The sequence below is a fragment of the Trachinotus anak genome, unplaced genomic scaffold (assembly GCF_046630095.1).
Source record: "Trachinotus anak isolate AG129_WGS33_773 ecotype Australia unplaced genomic scaffold, CSIRO_AGI_Tana_v1 ptg000008l, whole genome shotgun sequence".
In the NCBI taxonomy this organism is placed as follows: Eukaryota; Metazoa; Chordata; class Actinopteri; order Carangiformes; family Carangidae; genus Trachinotus; species Trachinotus anak.
In genome coordinates, this window is record NW_027273859.1 from 10,947,858 (window position 1) to 10,969,446 (window position 21,589).

Consider the following 21,589-nt stretch of genomic DNA (forward strand, 5'->3'; position numbering starts at 1 on the left):
TAACATTTATGATCAGCACTCTATTCATACTAGCACATTCAACTCATCCATCACCTCACCTCTCAGCCTCTGTTCAGGTTTAACTTGGATTGGCTCAACATCAAAAGGTAATAATCCATCATCTAAATGGGAGAAGATAGCTCTGAAGTGAGATTTCACTCTATGCAGCTGGTGCAGCAGAGAGTCAAACATCTAGAAAACAAGAGGTTTGGAGACTGGGCTTTGCATCACTGCAAGCACATGTGTGGTGTTGGCACCCATCATGTCTTTATCTTGTTGGTGCTGCTGTGATAGACGCACCTGAACAAACACACTCCTTTAGTCACTTGCGATCAATAAATTGAAGCATAGTGAGTATAATCACATCTATTGTCTACTCAGAGAGACAAACAAACAGATCTTATGAAAAATGATTAATTGTTAGAACTGTATCTCGTCAATAACAGCCAAACAGACTCTATACAGTATCCTTTGTTAAGGTTTAATGAGTCCCTCCAAATCTGAACAGACTTCATTCAGTAAACATGTATCACAATTATTGGCAGGCAAGAACTCAGAGGCAGTTGACACATGATAACAATATACATTTAAATAATCCAAGATATACACAAACCATTCATTCATACAGCCACACATGCACACTGAACACACACATGCAAACTTGCACTGGGTTTTCAGGGAGACAGGCTGACTGGATGTCACGTTCGCTGCATGATCACACGGAGGAAGTCAGAGTCACTGTTTGATGGTACCTTTAAAGCAGGTCTTCCTAAAAAAGCCATTTATATTCTGTTCTATATATTCATTTATAGAACTATTTATTTTGGCTAAGGAAAGAGATTTATATATTTGGGGAGGAATCTACCTGATCAACCTAAGGTAGGAACAGCAGATGGAAAAAGATGAATAATTTTACACAAGTAATATTACACAATGAAATGGCTCTGCCTAACTTAAGGTCTAAGTTCACAGTTTGCAAATAAGATCATGCTGCAGGTATATGAGTACCGAGTCTCTCATTCCTGAGGGCAGTTATTCGGTATGTTTGGAGAGGGTCAGTAATGTGGAACAAGCTTATGGAAACCAGTGTATAATTCTTTTGGGGAAGTGAGAAGAAGCTACAGAACATTTAAATCATACGATCTACCCTTATAACGTTATCTCCTGATATTTCTTAAAAAACATTTTAAGAATTTAAGAATTCACCAATACCACAGTATAGATGCACTGCATACTATAGCTATCCACCTCTATGTGAGAGTTTCCTAAAAACCTCACATAAACAGGTAACATTGTAAATGAGCTGATATGTAAATGTGACTGAAAAACAAACCTAATATTGATTTTCACTGCAGAGCTGGAAGAACAACCTATATTCATTCTGTAATTTCTGAAAATAACCATAGTGTGTCTTCAGCGTTGCACTGCAGTCAGGATTGGCTGAGTTGGATTTCCACTTCATTTCAATGTCTGGTGAGGGCTCCAATAAAGAATATAAAAGTTGGAACATGTCTGATCTAACATAGTATTTAGCACCTGTTGAAGGGGCACAGAAAAAGCCCAGTTTTTGGAAAGAGTGGAATTGTACAGTGTGAACACATATAGATCCAAAAAAATACCCCAGAGAGCAACTTAAATACTCCATATATAATTTACATCTTACATTTACAGCAACAATCGTACGACCCCACAAACATTTTGTCACAAAACGATGCATAAAGATTTTGTTCGCGGCTTCGTCGTTCACATTTCAACTTTGCTATAACACTTTCGGCCTGAGTGTTTAATGAATTTCCATCACTACGTAACGTTCACAGTGAAAAGCAACTGCCATGGTGTACTGTTTCAGATCTAAATTCATTATGGTCATTGGTCCATGAGAAGAGAGTGGTACTGCCACACACGTAGACACACACAAACGCGCGCACACATACACACACACACACACACACACACACACACACACACACACACACACAAACACACACTTTCTGTGCTGTAAACTCACATACACTCCCATTCTCTCAAAGCTGTCCTATGACAAGGGAATTTGTTCATGTCCTCTGGCTACCACAGATGAGTCTCCCGGATCTCAGAGATGATGTTACTGGCTTTTTTGAGTGCCTGAGAAAGAAATAAAAGGAGATGGTAGTTATATCCTTGGCCTTAAATTAGAAGATAAAAGAAAAAGAGAAAGTACTCGCTGTTCTTGATGCTTAGAACCTAGTCAGAGGACAAAAGCATTGGCCAATTTTACCTCAAGCATTTGAGCAACCTCGGTCCGCTGCTGTGCTGTGTCCTGTGACTCAATAAGAAGCTCTTGCAGCAGTCGCTGTTTATAAAGCTGACCCACCAGCTCACTCTGCAGATGCTCTTTCACAAAGTTCACCAGGAAGTGCATCACTGTCTTGGGCACACTGCGGACAGACAGCCCCGAGTTAGAAAATCAGCAACAATAACAACAACTGAGCTCAAGAGTAGAAATAGAAGGGGAAATGGGGAGAGAAAGTGCCTCCAGGAGCTCTGGATTTGTTCCAGTCGAACCTGTCTTGGATGCTTTTGCGGACAATGAGGAAGTAGCACTTGATGAGGCGCTGGATGACCTCACAGTCCCTCTGCTCTCTCGCACTCAGCTTGCGGGAGCCGGGCACTGCCTGGCAGAGAGAGCCAAAGTAAAATGTTGATAGTCAGCAATGAATTCACTACTAAGTGTTTTGTCCTACTGTTAATCCCACCACTCACTGTGTCGAGGAGGTTAATGGCCTGGCCTTTGCTGGGGCTGCCAAAGCCTGCAGGCGGGGCTTTTTCTTCTGCAACCTTCTCATTCTTCCAGCGCTTCCCTCCATCAAGGGCTTCTGCCTGACAGCAAGAAATCCATAAAAGTCGGAGGGTCAAAGCAATCTTGGCTGAGCCTGGAATTCCACTACAAGCTATGAAATGAACTGTAATGTTTGGATGTGAAACCTAATGGTTAAGCCTTCACAGAACACTTTGGTTGTTTACCCTAAAACAATAAATGATAAATGCGAGTACCTGCTGTAAGGGACAAATAACTACCTGCTGACTGTTGACAGACGCTGAGACCTGCGCAGCATCTGTGAAGTCTGGATGCTTTGTGTTGACATAGGCGAGCTCTATTGCTATCAAACTGTGTACCTAAAGGAAAAAAGCAGGAGAAAATGCCTCAGAGAGTTAATAGGACTTGGCTGTTGGTTGTTACAATGAGCATGAAAGATCATCTTAGCCAAGCTGTGGATTACCATTTCATTAGTAATTGGCAAGCGCTTCCTCAGTAATCCAGTCACTACTTCCACAATGGAGTCGTGCAGTTTGGGAAATCGCAGAAGCTCCTTGAAAACACAAAGACATGCGTTCTTAATATGGTGCTGTCATATTTATTGCAGTACTGTTTTAAGAAGTCAGTGATGTGTAAAGTGCATCACCGGCTCTTGGCTAACCTGCGTGCTGAAGGAGGAGCAGTGCTGGATGATCCTCTGCAGCTCTTCATGAACGAGCTCTACACAGCGAAGGCTGGGCTCCTCTAGCCGCTTAATTTGCCGCTTCACTAGCAACTCAAAGGACACCTCAGGCACAAAAAGCGCTGGCCGTGGACCCTGCAGGGCAAATCACACACACACACACACACACACCAGCTCCACTATTTACCTGCTGTTCTTATAAACAAGAGAACTTGACCTGAATTTGGATGAAATAAATTACACAAATAGAAGTGAGGAGAAGTTTACCGTAGCATTGCGGATGGCAGTGAGGATATCGAGCTCAGTCAGTCCCCCAAGGGGGTCAATGGATTGCAAAGTGCGTCCAAAGGTCTCATGGAATATGTAACAGATCCGAGCACCTCCACAGCTGCAGGAGAGATGGTTCAGCTGTCACAGCAATGTTGTTTCTCAGTGCTGTGTGTCAGCAATGTTAATTGTGCTAAAATTAAATACGGTCAACAAAAAAACGTCAATATTTGCTCCCTATATTCCCATATTTACATGAATTAATCGCCTTGTGGTAAGGGAGCTGTGGAGATGAAGGTGCCAAAAGAAGATGCTGATACCACTTTAATTTACGATTACATTATCCCAAGGACATTACCCTCATGACATACATTATGAACCGTTGCAAGTAAAATGCTGAGCTGTGGAGCAAAAGTACTAAATTAGACGACAATCTGAGAAAATTAGAGACAACTCATTACGATGTGAAACAAAGGCTACTGATGTCATAAAAGTATTTGCTATTCAATAAAGCTTCTGCTACTGTAGAGAGGTCAGACTCACAGCTCTGAGGTTTGGATGTGCCCGGCTGTTCCCTCGATGGTGTTGCAGTAATCACTGGCGAACTTGGTGACAATCTGCAGCAGGGTGGCACTGTGGTCCTCTACCGGCTGCCCATAGCTATTGAGCCTTGCCTGGTACTGGGCACTCAGCACAGTCACTCGGGTTTTGAGATCTGGCAGGCAGTCCCGGATGTGGTGCATGAGAAGTCTGCTGAGAGTTTTGGCCAGATAGTGTGAACCGGCACGGGAGGCGAGTGAGGGGTAGTGGCGCTGCAGGAAGGCCTGCTCATCCTTCATTGAGTCTTCCAGGCTCTTCTGGGTATTGATGTCATGCTGGCTCCTAGGAGGAACACCAATTAAGGAGAAAGTGAGTGTAGTCAGATGTTTAGGATAACAAGGGAACTAAAAAGCTACTGACGATAACAGCCAAAAACATCACATGGGTAGAATGGGTAGAAAACAAGGCTTTGACAACCAAACATAAAAAGTAGATTTACTAATGTTACGAACCTGTTAACCACCCCGATAATCCCGAGCCTGACTGGGATGACTCGACCCAGAAGGACCTCCAGAGCATCTGTCCCTGCATCCATCAGGTCCAGCTTACTGACCACCAGTAGTGTTCGACGACCTGACGAACAAACACAACATGAGATCATTCATTTTTTTAAGGACAGTAGACAAACTACCCCTAGTTTAGTCATCCTCTATTTTGACAAAGCTAGTAGGAAATCTTACAGAACATAATAGAAGACAAACGGGAAACAAGATGCTGATGGGAGAGGATTTGAGGCCAGCTAAGGAAAATCTGGGCCCAGATACAAATATCTTACTATTCATCCACTGTGCACAACAGGCATAACTAGGCCATACTGCCAACCTCCCAGATAATTACTACAGACAGATTCTCATTATCGATCAATCCATTCTTCTGAGTGCATCATGGTAGTAACATTCATTTTCTAAGCAACTGTTAACTGCCAGGACGCCGTTAACAGTAAAGACTGACAAGTCCAATGACCTGAAATTAATGTGTAATGTGTTCTTCCTGCACATTTAATAATTCAAAATGCACTTCAACTTGAAGCATGTTATGTAATACACACCATTGGAGAGGAGAGAAAATGAAAATGAAATCTAAGGAGAAGGAGAGCCTGTGTACAAAATGTCCTACCATCTGGATCAACCTCACGTGCCAATTTCAGTGCATCAGAGGTGGCCAAGTCAGAATTGGCAGGGGACACTGCGAGGATGAGGGAGTTTGGATTGGAGATGAACGACAAGATCATCTCTTGCACTTGATCCTCAATGTCCTCTGGCTGGTCCCCAACAGGAACCTGCGACAAGAACAATAAGCAGCTGATGTTACAGTCAGTACAGCACAGATGTAGTGCTTCTGTGGATCTGTGATGATTACAGATATGCAATGCAATCAGCATTAATCATCATCTAGTGTCACTTTGTTTGCACACATGAAACAAAATTAACATCCAAGTCAAGTGGCTGAATTTACCTTAGTAATTCCAGGTAAATCAACCAGAGTGAGATTAAGGACTTTTGGGGAGAAAATCTTTAAATACATGGGCTCAGGACTGATTCCCTGGAGGGTGTGAAAGGAGGAAAGAAATTCATGAATGCAGTGCAAAGCTAAAATTGAGGCATCACTAATTTTATACCAACGCTTCCTTCTCACCTTGTTGTCGCCTGAACTGCGTTCAGTCTCTGCTTCAATTTCCCGACGGATTTCCTGAAAATCTGTGAAGATCTGTCAAATAAGGTGAGAAAATGATGCATCAACTAAACACTGCACATAATACAGGACAAAGGCAGTAAGCACCTAATTTAAATATCTTAGAAAAATGTACCTGGTTCTTGCAGTGCAGGAATGTACCCCATTCTTCAGCTTTGACACCTGCACAAACAAAGAGAAGTTTAAATTAATTTTATGGTGTTGCATTCAAAATGTAGAATACCATTAAATTTAGGGTTTGGAACTAAAATGAATTCAAAAGATTACAAATGAACTTATATCATGCTGAACAGATGAAGATCAGAACAAACAAAATGTTTGAGAGAGTTCACAAAAGAAATGATAAGGCTAAACAAAGTTAAGTCCATGCAGACCAAATATACAGAGACCTGGGTAGCTGTTTTGGGCATTTTGTTTTACCCCATTTCCTGAAAAAGTAGTAAAGAAGAGAAGGAAGAAAGACTGCATGTTAGCAAAGACAGCCCAAGGCTCTACAAGGAGCAGCTAGCAGTTCAAACAGTGAGTGAAAGTGCCATGCCTAGGTGCTAAACACCAACAAGTGCAAGCGAACTCCATGCCTAGACAGAACTAACAAACCTGCTGCTACACTTTAACCTGCTGATATTCTGCAGATCAGAATTTATAAAACTTGAGTGTGTTTTTGAAAGGATATTTAAAGCAACTTCACTCTGACAGAAATAACAATACACATTCATATTTGGGTACCATTCTCGTTCCTCAGTCTCTCCTGCAGAGGGGCAACATTAACAAGCTGCAACACCAGGGGTCGTCTTGTGACTATTCCTGATCCCCGAGGCAAGAAATCCCGTCCAACCAGGCTCTCCAACACAGAGCTCTTCCCACTGCTCTGTTGTAGCACACAATGAAACCAATTCAGTGATGTTTCCATCAGAACTGATACAGTAACTTTCTGTGTTGTGAGCATTGCAGACACATTAACAATACATCCTCAATTTCTGATGAAATTAAAAGAACTCAAATCAGAGACCTTACAGTTTTAGTAAAAGCAATGAAGTTAAAGAAAGAGTTACATATATGGGTTAAATTTATAACAAGGCTTTTCATTGTGTGTGTGTTTCTGTTTTTGGCTGACCTGAGATCCAACTACGACTATTTGAGGCAGCTGTATGATCTCTGCACCCACTGTGAGAAAGACCTCCTGCAGCCGGTTGATGGTGGGGATCAGAGTTTCCATCCCTCCAATGAACTGGGTACACTTACTGAGTTGACACACAACAAACATGAATGGACAAAGAGAAAGTACAACAGAGTAAATCAGATGATGTTAAGCCACAATGAAATTAGAACAACTCTATAGAAGTAAAGCCAGCAAAAACAATGTTGTTTCCCAAATCCTAATGTGAGGGAAGTTTGCTGCACTGTACTCCAACGAAGGCATAAGAGTCTGTCTCTAAATGGCAATATAAAAATAAATAAGCTAAAGTTACTCCCCTAAGAAGACATGATTACTTCGCCAAAGGGAAAAGTGGTCCTGATGAGAGGGGTGTAACGCCTAAGCATCAGCTGTTAGACCACCACTGTCACTAGTCCTCATACGCTAGGAAGTAGGATTTCAAGTTTGGCTAGGTTGGCCATCAAATCAGTCAAAGCACTGGCCTACCGTCAAAGTTACATGGCAACAAATGATGTAGCAGCATAGGCCAAGAGGCTCGGTATTATCAGATAATGTTAGCTGGCAGAAGCTAGTTGGTGGATGCAGGAAGTGAGAGATGTGCTAGCTTTGTGGTAACGCTATCTTAGCGGATATAGCAACCGAAGCTCCTATGTGACCTTACCAATGTTCAGCTCAAAATATCCCTCCTTATCCAGTGTGTTCGTCTTTCATACTGTGTAGAAAAACAGGCGAGCGTCAAAAACATCGCATTTTACGCGAATTGCGATACGAAATTAGCAGCAAGAGATAACCGTCAGTTTACCATGGAGGCGGTACCCAGCGTACTCTCCGCCAATTTGATTGGTCGTAAAATATGAATCACGGATGTTCCTGTCAGCTGATTGGTCGCCATGTAAACGAGGCACCGTTTGGTCCCGCCTTGTGAAGTCCCTCTTGAAACCAACACCCCTTTACATTTTTCCTATCTTACCACTTCAACTTTTTATGCTGCCTGAAGTAAACGTAAACCCTTTTAAAAGCTTCCTTTTAAATTATAATCACAAGATGAAACGCAATTTTTTTCCCTGTGTTTTAATGTCTGTATATATAAACATATTTACAAATCATACAATGACAATCAGTTATTTATGGGATAAAACAATGCATTACCTTCACACGGATGATTTACAGAAAACGCCCAGTCATCATCATCATCCAACACAGACATTACTAATAAATACCCTCCAGTAGAAGTTAGTGTCCCCTGGGAGTTGTAGCAGCCAGAGATCATGTGAAACAAACAGCATAAATGGATTCTTTTGTATACAAATATTATGTGATCAGGTCTTGTGTCATGACTGTAACATCAATGACGAGGACAATTCAAAGTGGCAAAGTTTTCTTATCCAAGTCCTTTGGTCGTGGATAAGAAAGCCCTATTGCTGAGACAGTCAGTGTTATCTGTGGTCACTCAGCCGTTGATTAGGCACACACTGCATTTTCCATGCCTCACACTCTAAACACTGTATGCATCTAGAACACTGAGCACCTCTTGAAAGACAATCACAAAAAGCAACTTCCAGCTTCTTCTTAGTCCATGTATGAGGTGTCCATGCCCTCGCCGTCTGGGTGAAGGAGTCTTCCCGCTAAGCGCTCAATGTCATCCAGACTAAGCTGTCGAAGTGAACGTTCATAGTCCTTGAAGAAAACAAAAAAAAATATTGAGAAACAAAAGGTTGCAAAAATATTCCACTGAATGTATTTTAAGTATGTCACGTTAGAGAGCACGGATTACCCGCTTGAATGTCTTAAATCTTCAGTTTTTTTTGTCTAGAGTAATGCAGACCTGAAGCAAAATCTGGTAATTTCACACAAAGTATTTCAAGAATTTGAGGCAATGTAAACCGCGCACAGCACAGTCACATTAACCAATCTGTCAAGTTCTACTCTAGGAGCTGGATCCCTTTGCCTGCGCCTTCTTCCAAAATGAGAAGTTCTCGTCTCACAGAGAACGAACGGTCGATGCATTAACGTGAGGCTCAAAGCAACTTGGTGGAAAACAGTACGAGTTGTGGGGTTTTGTTTCAATACATGACGGACAACCGTCGATGGAAGATGTCCACATAACGTCACAGGGTCCATAAAATGTTTTTGCACATTGGCCAATTTTATGTTGGCTGGCAGCTTTCCTTATTTACACCTTGCAGGGTTCTATAAATTGTGTTCTTCTTCTGTTCTAGTCCAGTGACACATCACCCCCTCAACTGAAATATGTGGTAAAAATGACATTATCACATGCTGATTCCTATTTTTATGACATGATGAGGCTTGCCTGAACACTCTCTTCAACAAACGGCCACCATACATTGGGCTGTGGGATACAGGGAGCTTAAAACTGACGGAAAAATCCTTAAAACATTGAGACAAAAAAAAGGCTTTTATAACATCTTCAGGCCAAATAAATGCAGTTCATCCTCAACACTGATCCGTCTGTGGAGCAGAGTAAAAGTCTTGCTTTATTTATGTTACTTTCTGTTTCTGTTGTATAAGACTGCACGTTTTGTCTGTGTTTGGATGAAACTGTCCTTGTTTGTCTGTTGTGATATATTATGACTGAAATTGAGGTGTCAGAACAAGAGGGGAAAAAAAATCAGAGATAACCTGGAAAATATTGTAAAATATTAATATTCTCAAATTTCCAATACATTGCAAATTGTTATCTTGCCCTCACATCCATTAATCATTCATAAATGGATCTAAGCCCTTTAAAGCTGCATTTGATGCATTAGTCATAAATATTTTTAGTCTCCAGCCTCCACTAGTTGCTGCAGCAAGTGTACATATCCACATTTCAAAATGGACAAGCACAAATTTAGCTTTGATCATATTAAATGATGCAGCAAAGAAGTTGCATTTAAATACCTTAATAAGCTGTTCATGGACCTTTGCTGCATCTGCTGGACTAAAGTGTCTAGCAAGTATAGTGGATACAGTCTGCCACACTCCTCCGTGTGTGCTGCTGCTAGTGCTGCTGGCAGCTGTTCCCGAAGCTCCAGTCCGCTCCCCCAATGGACGGATTACCAGATTCAATTTAGCCTCTGGCCCAATGGAGTAATCACTCAGTCTGTGTTCATCTGAGGAAAGCAATATAGTATGCAATTATCAAACATTTTAACATGTGAGTCATGTAGAAAATAGGTTGATGGATCAAGCAATTACAGTAATGTACAGAGGTTATGAAATATTTGTTGGCAAAACTACCTGCAAGCGCTTTCCCTTTATAGAGCAACCGCTGCTGGTTTGCTGGTATGTTGAGACGTTCAGACACAAGTTCCTTCACTGTGGAGACTTTTTCATCTTCAGTCACCTGAAAGATCAACAGACAACATGATAATGTAGTCACTGTACATGATCAAAATATAACTGGCAGTCTCTCTTTTCAGTTTAACTGGAGCCAATCTGAAAATCTTATTTTGCATTACCTTTGCATAAAACCAACGATTAATGAGGAATTCATTCTCTCTCTCTCTCTCAAACACACACGACAAATGCACCTCTACTTTGGTAAATTCTTCATATGAAAAATAAACCACTGGTGGCTTGCAGTGGTAGTATTTATCCTATAAACACCGGAGATATGCAGAAGTACCACTAATGCCAAGTTTAAGTGTGGGCAGGTACAGTTTTACTTTCAGAGCAGCGCTAGGAGGACCACAGCATTATCCTAATCACTGACACATTTTAAAATAAGCTTTTCGACAAACTTGTCTTCCACCGAAGATAAAATTTTGTCTAGTTTCAGGAATACTTCCCCATTTTATCCGCATCCAATGTGCTCAACATCAGTAGTGTTCTTTATAAAAATAAGCACACACAAACCTCAGACGATTTGAAACTAGTGGTCCACACTCAAATGCTATGCTGATTAAGTTCACACACACACAGCTCCTTTACTCAGGGGACAAGTGCTTCTACGCATATGTGACCTGTTATGGCCCCATTTTGTGCCTATTACAGAAATGTTATCACATCAAAACATGAGAGGCACAAACTGGGGCTGGGACTAGCCAACAGTATGTAAATAACGTCACAGACTGTTGAGGGTAGAACAAATAATGCTAGTAACTTATAGTTAAGATAATATGTAATACTGGTGTGGTAGAATAACCAAAACCTTTTCCCTAAAAACGCTGTTTTACAGACGCATTCGGCAAGTGTCTTCTCTTGCGTATAAGTACAACAAAATAAGGTTTTACAGAGCTCCCACTCAATATAAGTGGTAACCCATGTTAGAGGAGAGAAAGGACCGGAAAAGGTCTGACACCGTTACAGGTATCGTGCCCAACAGACATCAATTCATACCTAAACGGCGATGTGTATGTACAAAATCTCAATTTAAGCCACACAGTGTGGAGTTTAACAACCTAATTTCACAGGTTTCCGTTTTATAATAATAATAATAATAATAATTTAGATTCAAGCACCACATGAGGGGATGCTTTACTGAAGGTACAGCAGCATGTGTCTGATCACCGCTAACCAGCTAGGCTCCCTCTAAAGGCTAATGTTGCGAATTAAGCTAGCGGCAGGGAGCTAATATTTAGCAGTTAGCAGCTCCGTGGTGCTTAACTTACCTGTACACTGCATTCTTTTCCTTGAAGCGGTTTCACGGTAAGGATCATTTTCGACAAAGCCCCGTACAAAACACAACCTTACAACAATACGTTTAGGGTTTAACGACAAACTCTCCCCAAGTAACGTTACTTTGCCAGCTCAAGATAACCACAGGGGCTCCTCTCTTGTCAACGGCCCATCTTCCTCCCTGGCGGCTGCAGGCAGCCTGCTGCGGCTCCGGGGGGGAACTACTCCCACCTACTGGCCGGAGTGTGGTATGGCCACTGAGGACGACCCTCCACCCAAATAAAGAAAGACTTGGCAAATAATTGTTCTTGTTGGACTAGGAATAGTCTGACCATAATTAAATCTCATAAGGAAAAAGGTTGATGAATCTAGAAGTGATAAGGGCCATTTAACATTTAAAACACATGTAGTTATCAGTATAATTATCATTATTATTATTATTATTATTATTATTATTATTATTACAAATTCTAAGTTGCATTTAATTTTTTATTTGGTGCTACACAGTTTATAGGCATAACTGAATTTGACTTTGGCTGTTTCTCTAATTATGTCTCTGTTCTGTGAGTATGTGTCATGTTGAACATGACATGGACATTTCTGAGCTACATGAGCATGTAGCTTAATTTTCCCTTCCTTTATTCAATAATGAATGTAAATGAAAAAAAAAAAAAATAATAATAATAATAATGAATGTAAATACATTTATTTTGAAATAATCAGCCACTGTGACTAGAGCTTGCAATCCAAATTAAAATCACTAACTATAATCACAATTAGTCTCACAATATTTTAATCTGGAAACACCATCATTGTTGTCCTAACACAAGTTGTACATTATCTTGCTGTTAGGTGCGTTTTCATTAAATACACATAACCCTGACAGTGTTGGTTACTGACAATTCAGGCTACAGCTGTTAATCAGGATAGGCCACTTTGCTGTCTGATCGGTGCACACAGCCGTTCATGTCTTCCACATGGACTTGACACTCAGGAGCAAAATGATTAATGTTCACCGCTCAGACCCACCTATTTCCCCAGGGCTCGGAAATACTCTGAAGACCCTCTGACCCAGTTGGGATCCAGTCCATGCGTTTCCTCATTACACCCTCCCGGATAGTCTCCACTGTCTCGGTCATGTGATTGCCTGCTGTCTGCGCCTAGCCCCGGTCAGCCCCGAGCGAGAGAGGCGCATCTTCTACCGGGGAGGGAGGTGAGAGCTGCACCTGTGGGCTGTCTGCTTTCACACAGCAGCAAACCTATTCAGGACAAGTGAGGAAGACTTCCACAACGCCCTACAGTCTACATGTGGTAAGTGATCTGTGTGTGTGATGTGAAGTAGAGCACGGCTTTATACAATGCACTGTTTGTAAACACAGATACATGATACAACACGCTGTTGTTAGATTTGACCAATTCATCCATGTATCAGGCTACAAAGACTATCAGGGCGACTATCGCGCCTGCGACCCAAAATGAAAACATCTATATTTGATTTCTGTTGGGATTCAATACTGAATTTGCAGTGACCTTTTTTTTTAATCAGAGTTGTATCTCTTTTATTACCACAGCTCTTCTACTTTCTTGTCCTTCATTTTCTCGTAAATGTGTCAAGTGTCCTTGATTTTTTTTTTCCATTAAGATGTGGGAGAGAAAGACCAAGAGGCAAATACAGTGACTGCACAAGTACTTTTACTATAATGCATTTTCACATGTATGCTAACCTTGGAAATCAAATCAAGCGCTGCAAGGACTGCAAGCTCATAGTGCAAAGGAAGGTTATAATCTTCTTTTTTATTGCATGGGAAGCGAAGCTGTGTCATTGAATTTGACTTGAGCATCTATCTATCTATCTATCTATCTATCTATCTATCTATCTATCTATCAACATACAGCAGCATACAGCATACTCCCCTGTGTATGCTGCTGAATTAATCCAAGTAATAAGCAAAAAGTAATAACAGGTAAAGATGCACATTAGTTACTGAAGAGCTGTCAATCCCTGAGTCATCTGAGATTGTACTTGCAAAAGGAAACTCAGTGCAAAAAAAAGGCAAAATAAGACAGAAAACTTGTTGGACCCACTCTCTCTACGTACAGTATTGTATGCCATGTGCATGTTTGTGTGTGGAAAGAGAAAATACCAGCTGTTTTTTGACAACTGGTATTTTCAGGTAATGGGCACACTTCGGGACCTACAATTTGCCCTGCAACTAAAGATCGAGGAGCTTCGCCAGAGGGACACATTAATTGATGAGTTAGAGCTGGAGTTGGATACAAAAGATGAACTAATTCGGAGACTACAGGAAGAACTGGATCGCTACAGAGCCACTGTCTCCCTACCAGGACCCTCGGCAGTCGGTGCAGGTACAGAACATGCTACTTTTATATGTCGTGTTTTAGAGTTTAGAGCACAAGCCGTAAACCTGAGCTAACATGTTGACTTATTGTGTGTGTGTGTGTGTGTGGTTTATTTTGTCCTGTAGCTTGCTCAGCTGAATTTGAAGACAAGCAGAGAGCCAAAAGGAGGACAGTCATTTCTGAGCCCTTCAGTCTGGACCCGGTGACTCTCGCCATGGTTTCACAAAGAAGCTGTGACAAAAGCCATGAGTAAGAGCACACAGTGTTCCTGCAGCTCCCACCAGATATAACTGAAAAAATCAGTCTGAAATGCTCAGGCGTCCCCCAACTGCTTTCTACATGACTCTGAATCAATAAATATTTCCAATCTTTTTCAATCACTGTAGCTTTTGACATTGCATTCAAGGCCTTGGATAACTTGCCCTTAAATGTTGCATCCTTATCCTACCTTCATGCCCTCAGGTCTCAGAGGTTGATTAAGGCAGCGTTTTTGAAAAACGAATTGTTGAAGTACCACAACGAAGGAGAAATCAGAGCCATCATAGCCTGTATGTATCCCACCACCATCAATCAAGGCTGTTATGTCATTCAGGAGGGGACCAGTGGGGCTCAGGCTTATGTTTTAGAAGGTAAATCATTTCCCTCTTACTGCTAACATTAATCATACTTGAGAGGATATTTATTAAAGCTTCCTTGAGATGACAGGTGCTTAAGGGCGGTCAGATAAATTGATAGATTTTATCATATTTTTCTGTTTTCCTACTGCTGGCAGACAATTCGATTAGATAATCTGACACTGCTTTCAAGCACAATGATGTGACAATTGCATGCTTGAGCAAGAAAAGAGGAGGCACTAGGGGGAATAACAAGTGACCTACATTGATGTTTTGTGTTGAAATGTCAACTTAAGCCTGAGGAGACAGGAGAAAAAAAGGTTCCGCTTTTCTTTGGTTGCAGAGTTCATCAGTGCTCGATTGTCCTCAGGAATCTTGGTTGCATTTGTAATGTGACAGCTAACACAGGGCGGCTGCCCCCTATTTGGATGACGTAAATAGTTTTTGACAGTCCCTCTTAATTTTCTGACACAAAAACACATGTACATAACACTTCTGTGTATTGTACGTGCTATATTTCTTCACTGACTGTGTGTTCATTAATAGAGGGGAGGCTGGAGGTGACAAAAGATGGACAGAAGCTACTTCAAATTGAGCCAGAGGACATGTTTGGAGAGCTGGCTCTCCTCTACAACTGCACCCACACCTACTCTGTCTCAGGTATCAAAGCATTGTACTGGCTTCTTGGTTTATATATATATATATATATATATAACTGTCACACCAAAACAAACTGTGATTTATTTTGATTTGGTGGGCATATAAAAAATTCTTGTTTAAGAGACTGTCACAAGCAGGCAGATTTCTGGCAGTGGTCTTCGACAGAAGACGTCTGTTGAATTTAAAATCAAAGACCTTTTGAAATCTTAGACAACACCACAGCTTCAAACGGTTTTCTCAGAGATGTGGGGAATTTAAAACATTTTCTGTCTGACTGCCACATCTCCCTGAAATCCAGCATGCATAAACTGAATTTTCACAAACATTTATGAATAACATTTTCAGAGATTGTGTTCAATCTTCTCACGGTTGGTTCATAACCTGTCAAGTATTCATTTCTGGTGTACCAATTTGTGATATTCCTTAGAAAATAGAAAGTATACTATCATTTCCTTCCAGCATCTGATCACAGAGTCCTGTGGGAAAACTTTCACAGCCATCACCACATGCATCTGACCTGGTTTCACAAATGAATAAGCTGTGGAAACAGCCAGAATCAGTTTAAATTGAAAAATCTGTCTATTTGCCTTGTTTGATCTCAAAGCATCTCATCTCATTGCTGCTTTCTTTTTCTTGCAAGCAGCCGGCCTTTTCAATGCACTGTTCTACACTATATCTCACACAACACTCAGCTCATGTCGGCTGTCTGTTGTCTTTTGTTCCATATCCATTTCAGCCCTTTCCTTTGGCTATGTTCAGGACCCACTGTGTTTATCTCCTTCCTGACCTGAAATTACTTTTTTTTTTTTTTTTTTCCCATTGTTGCCATCTGAGACCACCACTAAGGCTTTTCCTTTTCTTGTGGTCTCTTTCACTGTGACAGTGATAAAGGTGCAGGTGAAAACAGGGTGGCATCATCAGGTCATGGACGTCTACTAAATATACTAAAGAAAATGTCAACAAATCCTTCTTTGTGACTAGAATTACAGTTTTTAAAAATACTCTCCCCGGATTCAGGAGCACATAAAAAGCTATGGTGATGAATTGTGTGTCATGAAGTGTGTCATGAAGTGCTCAAGTGAAAACCGATGGGGCATATCCAAAAAGGGGAACTAAGATATGAAGGCTGCACCATATTATCAGATGGTGGATCTAATTAGACTGTCTAGAGGACATTTACTTCCGTTTGCAGGAAGCCTCAGTGAACCAATCAATATGGGTCATTATTAATTTATAATAACTTTTTCAAGCTCTGTTATAGAGAAAGAGGGTAATTACAGCTAAGGAAACCAGATTAGATTTATATTAAAAGTCTTTTGTAAGGAAACTAAGCACTCACACTTCTTTTCATTTTACCCGGGAAGCATTTCTAATACAGTTCCGACCTCTTACTGTCTGCTCTCCAGGCTGTAGCTGATGAACCTGCGTTGTACATCCACATCCATCACACTCACTACACATGTCACTTAGAGCTGTTTCAATACCTGCTTCTTGGTTTTACCTCCACCTGAGCTCCAGTGTCACTGACACAACCTTTGTCACTTTCTCTGTCTCTCTCTTTTGATCGGCAGCACAAACGGACAGCAAGCTGTGGGTTATTGACAGCAAGAGCTACCAGACCATACTTATGCAGAGTGGTCTCAACAGCCTTTCTCATTCAATGGAGCTTCTTAGCAGGTGAACGTTAGACCGATACACTTGATTTGACATGGAACGGGCCCAGAAAGCTGCTTTGTATTCTAATGCCTTCATCACAACCAGGGTCATGTTGTTCGCAAGTTACCATGATGCTGCATTTCGGCAGCATTAGCATTGCCTTAATGGCACGTGCAATATCAACATTCACATGACATATTCTAGTGTAATGTAAAAATGAAATCCAATCCATTGCAAATCTGTCATCATAGGTGATACCTGAACCTTTCTCTTCTTTGTACCTGTGTGTCTGCAGTGTTCCCTTCCTGCAGTCACTGCCAGAGGATGCCATCATGAAAATGTCTGATCTCATGGAGGAGGTACAGATTAAATTCTTAAAATCTGAAGCACAGTTTTGTGTAAACATCACTCATCCTTCAAACAGAAACCTGCCACTAGATTATGTTTGCAGACAGAGGAAACGCATGTAAACACGGTTGTTTACAGGCGGTCTCTCTGCATTTTCTATTTTCACCTCTATGCCTGTAAGAGAGCTGGTTCTTTTTTTCCCTCTCTCTTTTCGTCCTCTACCACTGTTTGCTCCTCTATCTGTCCTTTGTTTTCCATAGACACACTACAGCGAAGGAGACTACATCATTCGACAAGGGGCCACAGGAGACACCTTCTATATCATTAGCAAAGGCCAGGTAAAGGTGTATGCTCTTTGCTTCCTGCAGAGATGAAACAAGGCTTTCAGAATAAAAGATTAGAATGTGGGTGACATGAAATTGCTTAATGATTGCAATAATTAATTTTGCTTTCCTACATTGCTCTCTATTCCCTCTTTTTCAATACTTCTCTTTTGGATTTGCCAGGTTAAAGTGACAGAAAAGAAGCCAGGACATGAAGAGATAGTCCTCTCTAAGCTCACTGAGAGACACTGGTTTGGAGAAAAAGCTCTGTGGGGGTGAGAGGATGGCAGTAACTTTCAGAAGCTGCTGTAAAGAGAATGATGCATAGTTTTCAGCAGCTTTTTATCAAAACAGCACTTGATGGTAGAAAGTGACATTCGTCAAAGATTTTATTTTCTTTTTAAGTTTTTTGCTCTGCGTTGATGACCATATGATTTTCCCATGATACTTTCTTGACTGTCTTTAGGGAGGACGTTCGGACTGTGAATGTGGTTGCTGCTGCAGCCGTTACATGCTTGGTAATAAACAGACAGTAAGTGGATCTTTTGTGTTGATAAGATTAATGGCAAACAAAATGTAACTATTTCTGTTGCTCTGTTGTGCTTATTCAGAGATTTGGAGAATATTCACATGCCTCTGTGTTTCAGGACTTTCAAAGACATCGTTGATGGGTTTGTATTTGACAGCAGCCATGAGGTGCAGCAAAGCCATGAATCCGAAGTCCTGTGAGGAGCTTTACGATACAAATTTCTACAAGAGTTTTTGTTATTTGTACCTGTAGAAATATATAATCTCACCCTGTCTTTTTCCTTGTGAGCAGGTCGGACAAGGATTGCGCTGCTCTTTCATCTTCCACCTTAAGTGATTTCCACATTATTTGCACTCTGGCAGTTGGGGAGTTTGGTCACGTAGACCTGGTAGGGGTTGATATTACCCTGTGATTCCTCTGCTGTGGCCTACTTGAGATTCCATGTTTCTGTAATGTAATCTATTGATTTTCACCTCTGTCAGGTACAACTAAAGAGCAACATCAAATGTCTTTTCGCCATGAGGGTCCTCAAGAGGAAGCTGATCCTCAACAATGGTCAGCGAGAACATGTTCTGAGAGAGGGGCGCATCCTAATGGAGGCTTATTGTCCATTCATAGTCAGGTGTCCTTTCTTCCACGGTTATCTTATTAGGACTGGTTTGATTACATAATATTTTAATGATTAAAAAGGACCTTTGACATGTTTCTGTATTTTTAATGTTCACAGGCTACATAAAACCTTTAGAGACCCTGCGTGCTTGTATATTTTGACAGAGGCTTGTCTTGGTGGGGATTTATGCAGTCTACTTAAAGATAAGTAGGTGTTTTTGTACTAAAGGAAATTAAGATTCAAGGCACTTTTTGTCATCATACTGATAAAATATTTATAGTCCTACCACAATGTTTTGAGCCCAGCTTTCATCATAGTTCAGTTTTAAGACTGACCAGCATCTGATGTTTCACATCTGTTTGCATCATACATTTGTTTTGTTCTCTCTGATGTTTAAATCAGCACCTCTCATACTGTTTCAGAGGGTGTTTGGACGAATGCAGCACAAGGTTCTACACTGCTTGTGTTGTTGAGGCACTGACCTTTCTTCACTGTCAAGGTGTCATCTACAGAGATGTCAAGCCTGAAAATGTTGTTCTGGATGAACATGGTTATGCCAAACTGGTATTTATGATTGGTCACAAGCTTGAATTTGCATTTGATTGTTCTATTTAATTTTACCAAATGTAATTGTAAATGTGCTGATATGTGCTTTTTGTAGATTGGCTCCAGATGTCTAAAGAAGGTTGAGGTGGGTAAGAAAACCTGGACATTCTGCGGTACACTGGGCTATATGGCACCTGAGATCATCTTGAATAAAGGCCACAGTATTTCTACAGACTTCTGGTCACTGGGCGTTTTTGTGTTTGAACTACTGAGCGCTGGGTAAGTTTAATAGTTCTGTGCAGCCCAGCAGAACTTTTAGGCTCATTTCTTGACTTGCAGATTAAAGTGATAATGATATGGTCTGTGTTTTCCTCCCCAGGCTCCCATTCAGCGGCTCTGACCCGCTCAAGATTCTCACTGCAACCATTTGTGGCATTGATCAGATCGACTTCCCAAAAAACATCAGCAAATGTGCCTCCAGCTTCATAAAGAAATTGTGCAGGTGTTGTAAATATGACCCACTAGACATCTTGAATTATTATTATGTGAAAGTTAATGACACTTTTCTAGTTATTTTATATCTTCTTCAGAGATAAAAAACATTCTCCAGTCATACACCTTTGTGTGATATATTAGATATAATATATATTTCATCTCTTCCAATCCCAACACACAGAAAGATATAGGAGCAAATTAAGAAATGCTGCGGGTGTATTGGACATGACCTGTGCAGTGACACCACCTTTTGAATGACAGAATCTGATTATTAATTCATAGTTTATTTATTTGTGTGTTCTCTTTCACTGTCCACATCACCAAGGAGCAATCCCTCAGAGAGACTGGGCAGTCTGAGAAATGGGGCCAAGGACATCCAGAAGCACAAGTAAGGCGACAGATTTATTACACTGGAGAAACACACTGAACCCTGTGTACTGAAAAACATGGTTTTACAGGTTGTGATACTCTGTTTTCATTCAGATGGTTTGAAGGATTCAACTGGGACGGACTTTGTAAAAGAACATTAAACCCACCAGTTATTCCCAAAGTAGGACACTTTGTTGTTTGAGTTTGGCTCATTATTATTATTATTGTTATTAGGCTATAATTTTTTTTTTTTTTTGTGATAATGAGAAGATGTTCTACATTTTTTTCCTGTTACACTGTCTTTCAGGTTAAGCATCCTTTGGACAGCAGCGCATATGGTAATTACACCGAAGACTCAGTGGAGCTGTGCACAAACTGGGACGATATCTGAAGCTATCAACTGTGAGCTGGGGGGAAAAAAGCCTGTCAGACAATACTTCATCACTTTCAGGTTTAGTCCTCATAAATAATTCACTGCTCTCGGTCTTACTGCCATCAAGAATCAATTATATTTTCACACAAGAAATATTTTCCACTGTATCAGTAACTGCATACTGTTTGATAAATGAACCACGCTGCCTACTGTGTTGAGCTGAGACTGTTTTTGATGTAGAACCTCTATAGATTTATAATAGGGAGTTAAGTAATGTCACTGCAGATGGATGTAACTTAATAAACAAATAAGCTGCATCAAAGTGTCTTTGCTTTCCTCCTCAAACTGCGGCCTCACCGTGACTGTCACTTCTTTGGGGCTGTGCTATTATTGTGTCATTATTTGATCTCTCCCCCAAATGCATGCATATGATTAAGAAGTGACGTCAGAGTCTCGCAGAAAAGCATCAAGCTACAGACAAGGGTGAAAAATAAATACAGGAAGTTGTGTGACTGTACCTTCAAAGTAAAGTGACTGAGCTAAATAGCTTTTAAAAAAAATGTAATTCGGCTTATTGAGAAGAACAGAGTAGAATGACTTGAGTGATGTGCTGACAATATTGGATAAGGAGGAAAATAGGAAGTGAAACTAGAGTTGTTATAAGTGGCGTAATGTTCATATGATGCATAGTGTGGCTTGATGAAGATGCTTCATAATTGTTTTACCTTTTAGCTAAAAAAAAAAATCCAACTGTAAATAAAAAATGAAAACAGGAAATTCCAAAAGAAGCGCACAAAAAATATATTTTAATAATTATTAGTATTATTACAATATATCGTCTTGTTTTGATGTATTTCCTCTAATCATCAATTCTGTTCCCTTCTTAGGTTT

The 21,589-nt window shown here is 40.7% G+C and overlaps 3 protein-coding genes and 1 long non-coding RNA gene across 5 annotated transcripts in view; 1 reads left to right on the plus strand and 3 right to left on the minus strand.

The window, feature by feature from the left end:
- Positions 1-7,278, minus strand: part of LOC139623916 (uncharacterized) — a 70,544-nt gene extending 63,266 nt beyond the window's left edge. The window contains exon 1 of the long non-coding RNA XR_011691608.1: positions 7,268-7,278. This is a non-coding gene — a long non-coding RNA (uncharacterized lncRNA). The remainder of the gene's footprint in view (positions 1-7,267) is intronic.
- Positions 461-8,179, minus strand: LOC139623914 (dynamin-1-like protein). Of its 2 annotated transcripts, XM_071482564.1 has the most exons (18): positions 7,856-8,179; positions 7,153-7,279; positions 6,765-6,906; positions 6,428-6,466; positions 6,154-6,200; positions 5,982-6,053; positions 5,802-5,888; positions 5,463-5,625; positions 4,799-4,919; positions 4,290-4,628; positions 3,747-3,867; positions 3,459-3,614; positions 3,261-3,350; positions 3,058-3,156; positions 2,743-2,859; positions 2,545-2,654; positions 2,258-2,417; positions 461-2,124 (listed from the first exon to the last, which is right to left on the minus strand). In XM_071482564.1, exons 2-18 carry the CDS (start codon positions 7,252-7,254, stop codon positions 2,068-2,070), a joined length of 2,022 nt encoding a protein of 673 aa, XP_071338665.1. In that variant the 5' UTR covers positions 7,255-7,279; positions 7,856-8,179; the 3' UTR covers positions 461-2,067. The 2 variants fall into 2 exon arrangements, with proteins under 2 accessions (XP_071338665.1, XP_071338666.1); XM_071482565.1 differs by lacking the exon at positions 6,428-6,466 and having other exon boundaries at positions 7,856-8,177.
- A 53-nt stretch (positions 8,180-8,232) lies between these two features.
- Positions 8,233-12,016, minus strand: ubl4a (ubiquitin like 4A). Its single transcript, XM_071482566.1, has 4 exons — positions 11,808-12,016; positions 10,435-10,540; positions 10,096-10,307; positions 8,233-8,871 (listed from the first exon to the last, which is right to left on the minus strand). Exons 1-4 carry the CDS (start codon positions 11,853-11,855, stop codon positions 8,764-8,766), a joined length of 474 nt encoding a protein of 157 aa, XP_071338667.1. The 5' UTR covers positions 11,856-12,016; the 3' UTR covers positions 8,233-8,763.
- Positions 12,017-12,582: 566 nt separating this feature from the next.
- On the plus strand, positions 12,583-21,202 carry prkg1l (protein kinase cGMP-dependent 1, like). Its single transcript, XM_071482573.1, has 20 exons — positions 12,583-13,125; positions 13,989-14,181; positions 14,301-14,424; positions 14,638-14,804; positions 15,336-15,449; positions 17,021-17,126; positions 17,401-17,464; positions 17,714-17,791; positions 17,960-18,051; positions 18,243-18,308; positions 18,424-18,501; positions 18,597-18,693; positions 18,788-18,927; positions 19,033-19,122; positions 19,338-19,479; positions 19,577-19,740; positions 19,841-19,963; positions 20,282-20,344; positions 20,440-20,506; positions 20,633-21,202. The coding sequence occupies exons 2-20, from the start codon at positions 13,992-13,994 to the stop codon at positions 20,714-20,716; spliced, it is 2,049 nt and encodes a 682-aa protein (XP_071338674.1). The 5' UTR covers positions 12,583-13,125; positions 13,989-13,991; the 3' UTR covers positions 20,717-21,202.
- The last annotated feature ends 387 nt before the right edge of the window (positions 21,203-21,589 follow it).

Excerpts from the sequence above, each read along its gene's own strand:
- ubl4a (XM_071482566.1), bottom strand. The coding sequence starts at position 11,855 with ATGATCCTTACCGTGAAACCGCTTCAAGGAAAAGAATGCAGTGTACAG. Across the intron at positions 10,541-11,807 it reads GAAAAGAATGCAGTGTACAG|GTGACTGAAGATGAAAAAGT; the intron begins GTAAGTTAAGCA and ends TTGATCTTTCAG. Across the intron at positions 8,872-10,095 it reads TCCATGAACAGCTTATTAAG|GACTATGAACGTTCACTTCG; the intron begins GTATTTAAATGC and ends GTTTTCTTCAAG.
- prkg1l (XM_071482573.1), top strand. The coding sequence starts at position 13,992 with ATGGGCACACTTCGGGACCTACAATTTGCCCTGCAACTAAAGATCGAG. Across the intron at positions 18,928-19,032 it reads TATTGTCCATTCATAGTCAG|GCTACATAAAACCTTTAGAG; the intron begins GTGTCCTTTCTT and ends TAATGTTCACAG. Across the intron at positions 19,480-19,576 it reads AACATGGTTATGCCAAACTG|ATTGGCTCCAGATGTCTAAA; the intron begins GTATTTATGATT and ends TGCTTTTTGTAG.
- LOC139623914 (XM_071482564.1), bottom strand. The coding sequence starts at position 7,254 with ATGGAAACTCTGATCCCCACCATCAACCGGCTGCAGGAGGTCTTTCTC. Across the intron at positions 4,920-5,462 it reads ACGTGAGGTTGATCCAGATG|GTCGTCGAACACTACTGGTG; the intron begins GTAGGACATTTT and ends TTTGTTCGTCAG. Across the intron at positions 4,629-4,798 it reads ATTATCGGGGTGGTTAACAG|GAGCCAGCATGACATCAATA; the intron begins GTTCGTAACATT and ends TGTTCCTCCTAG.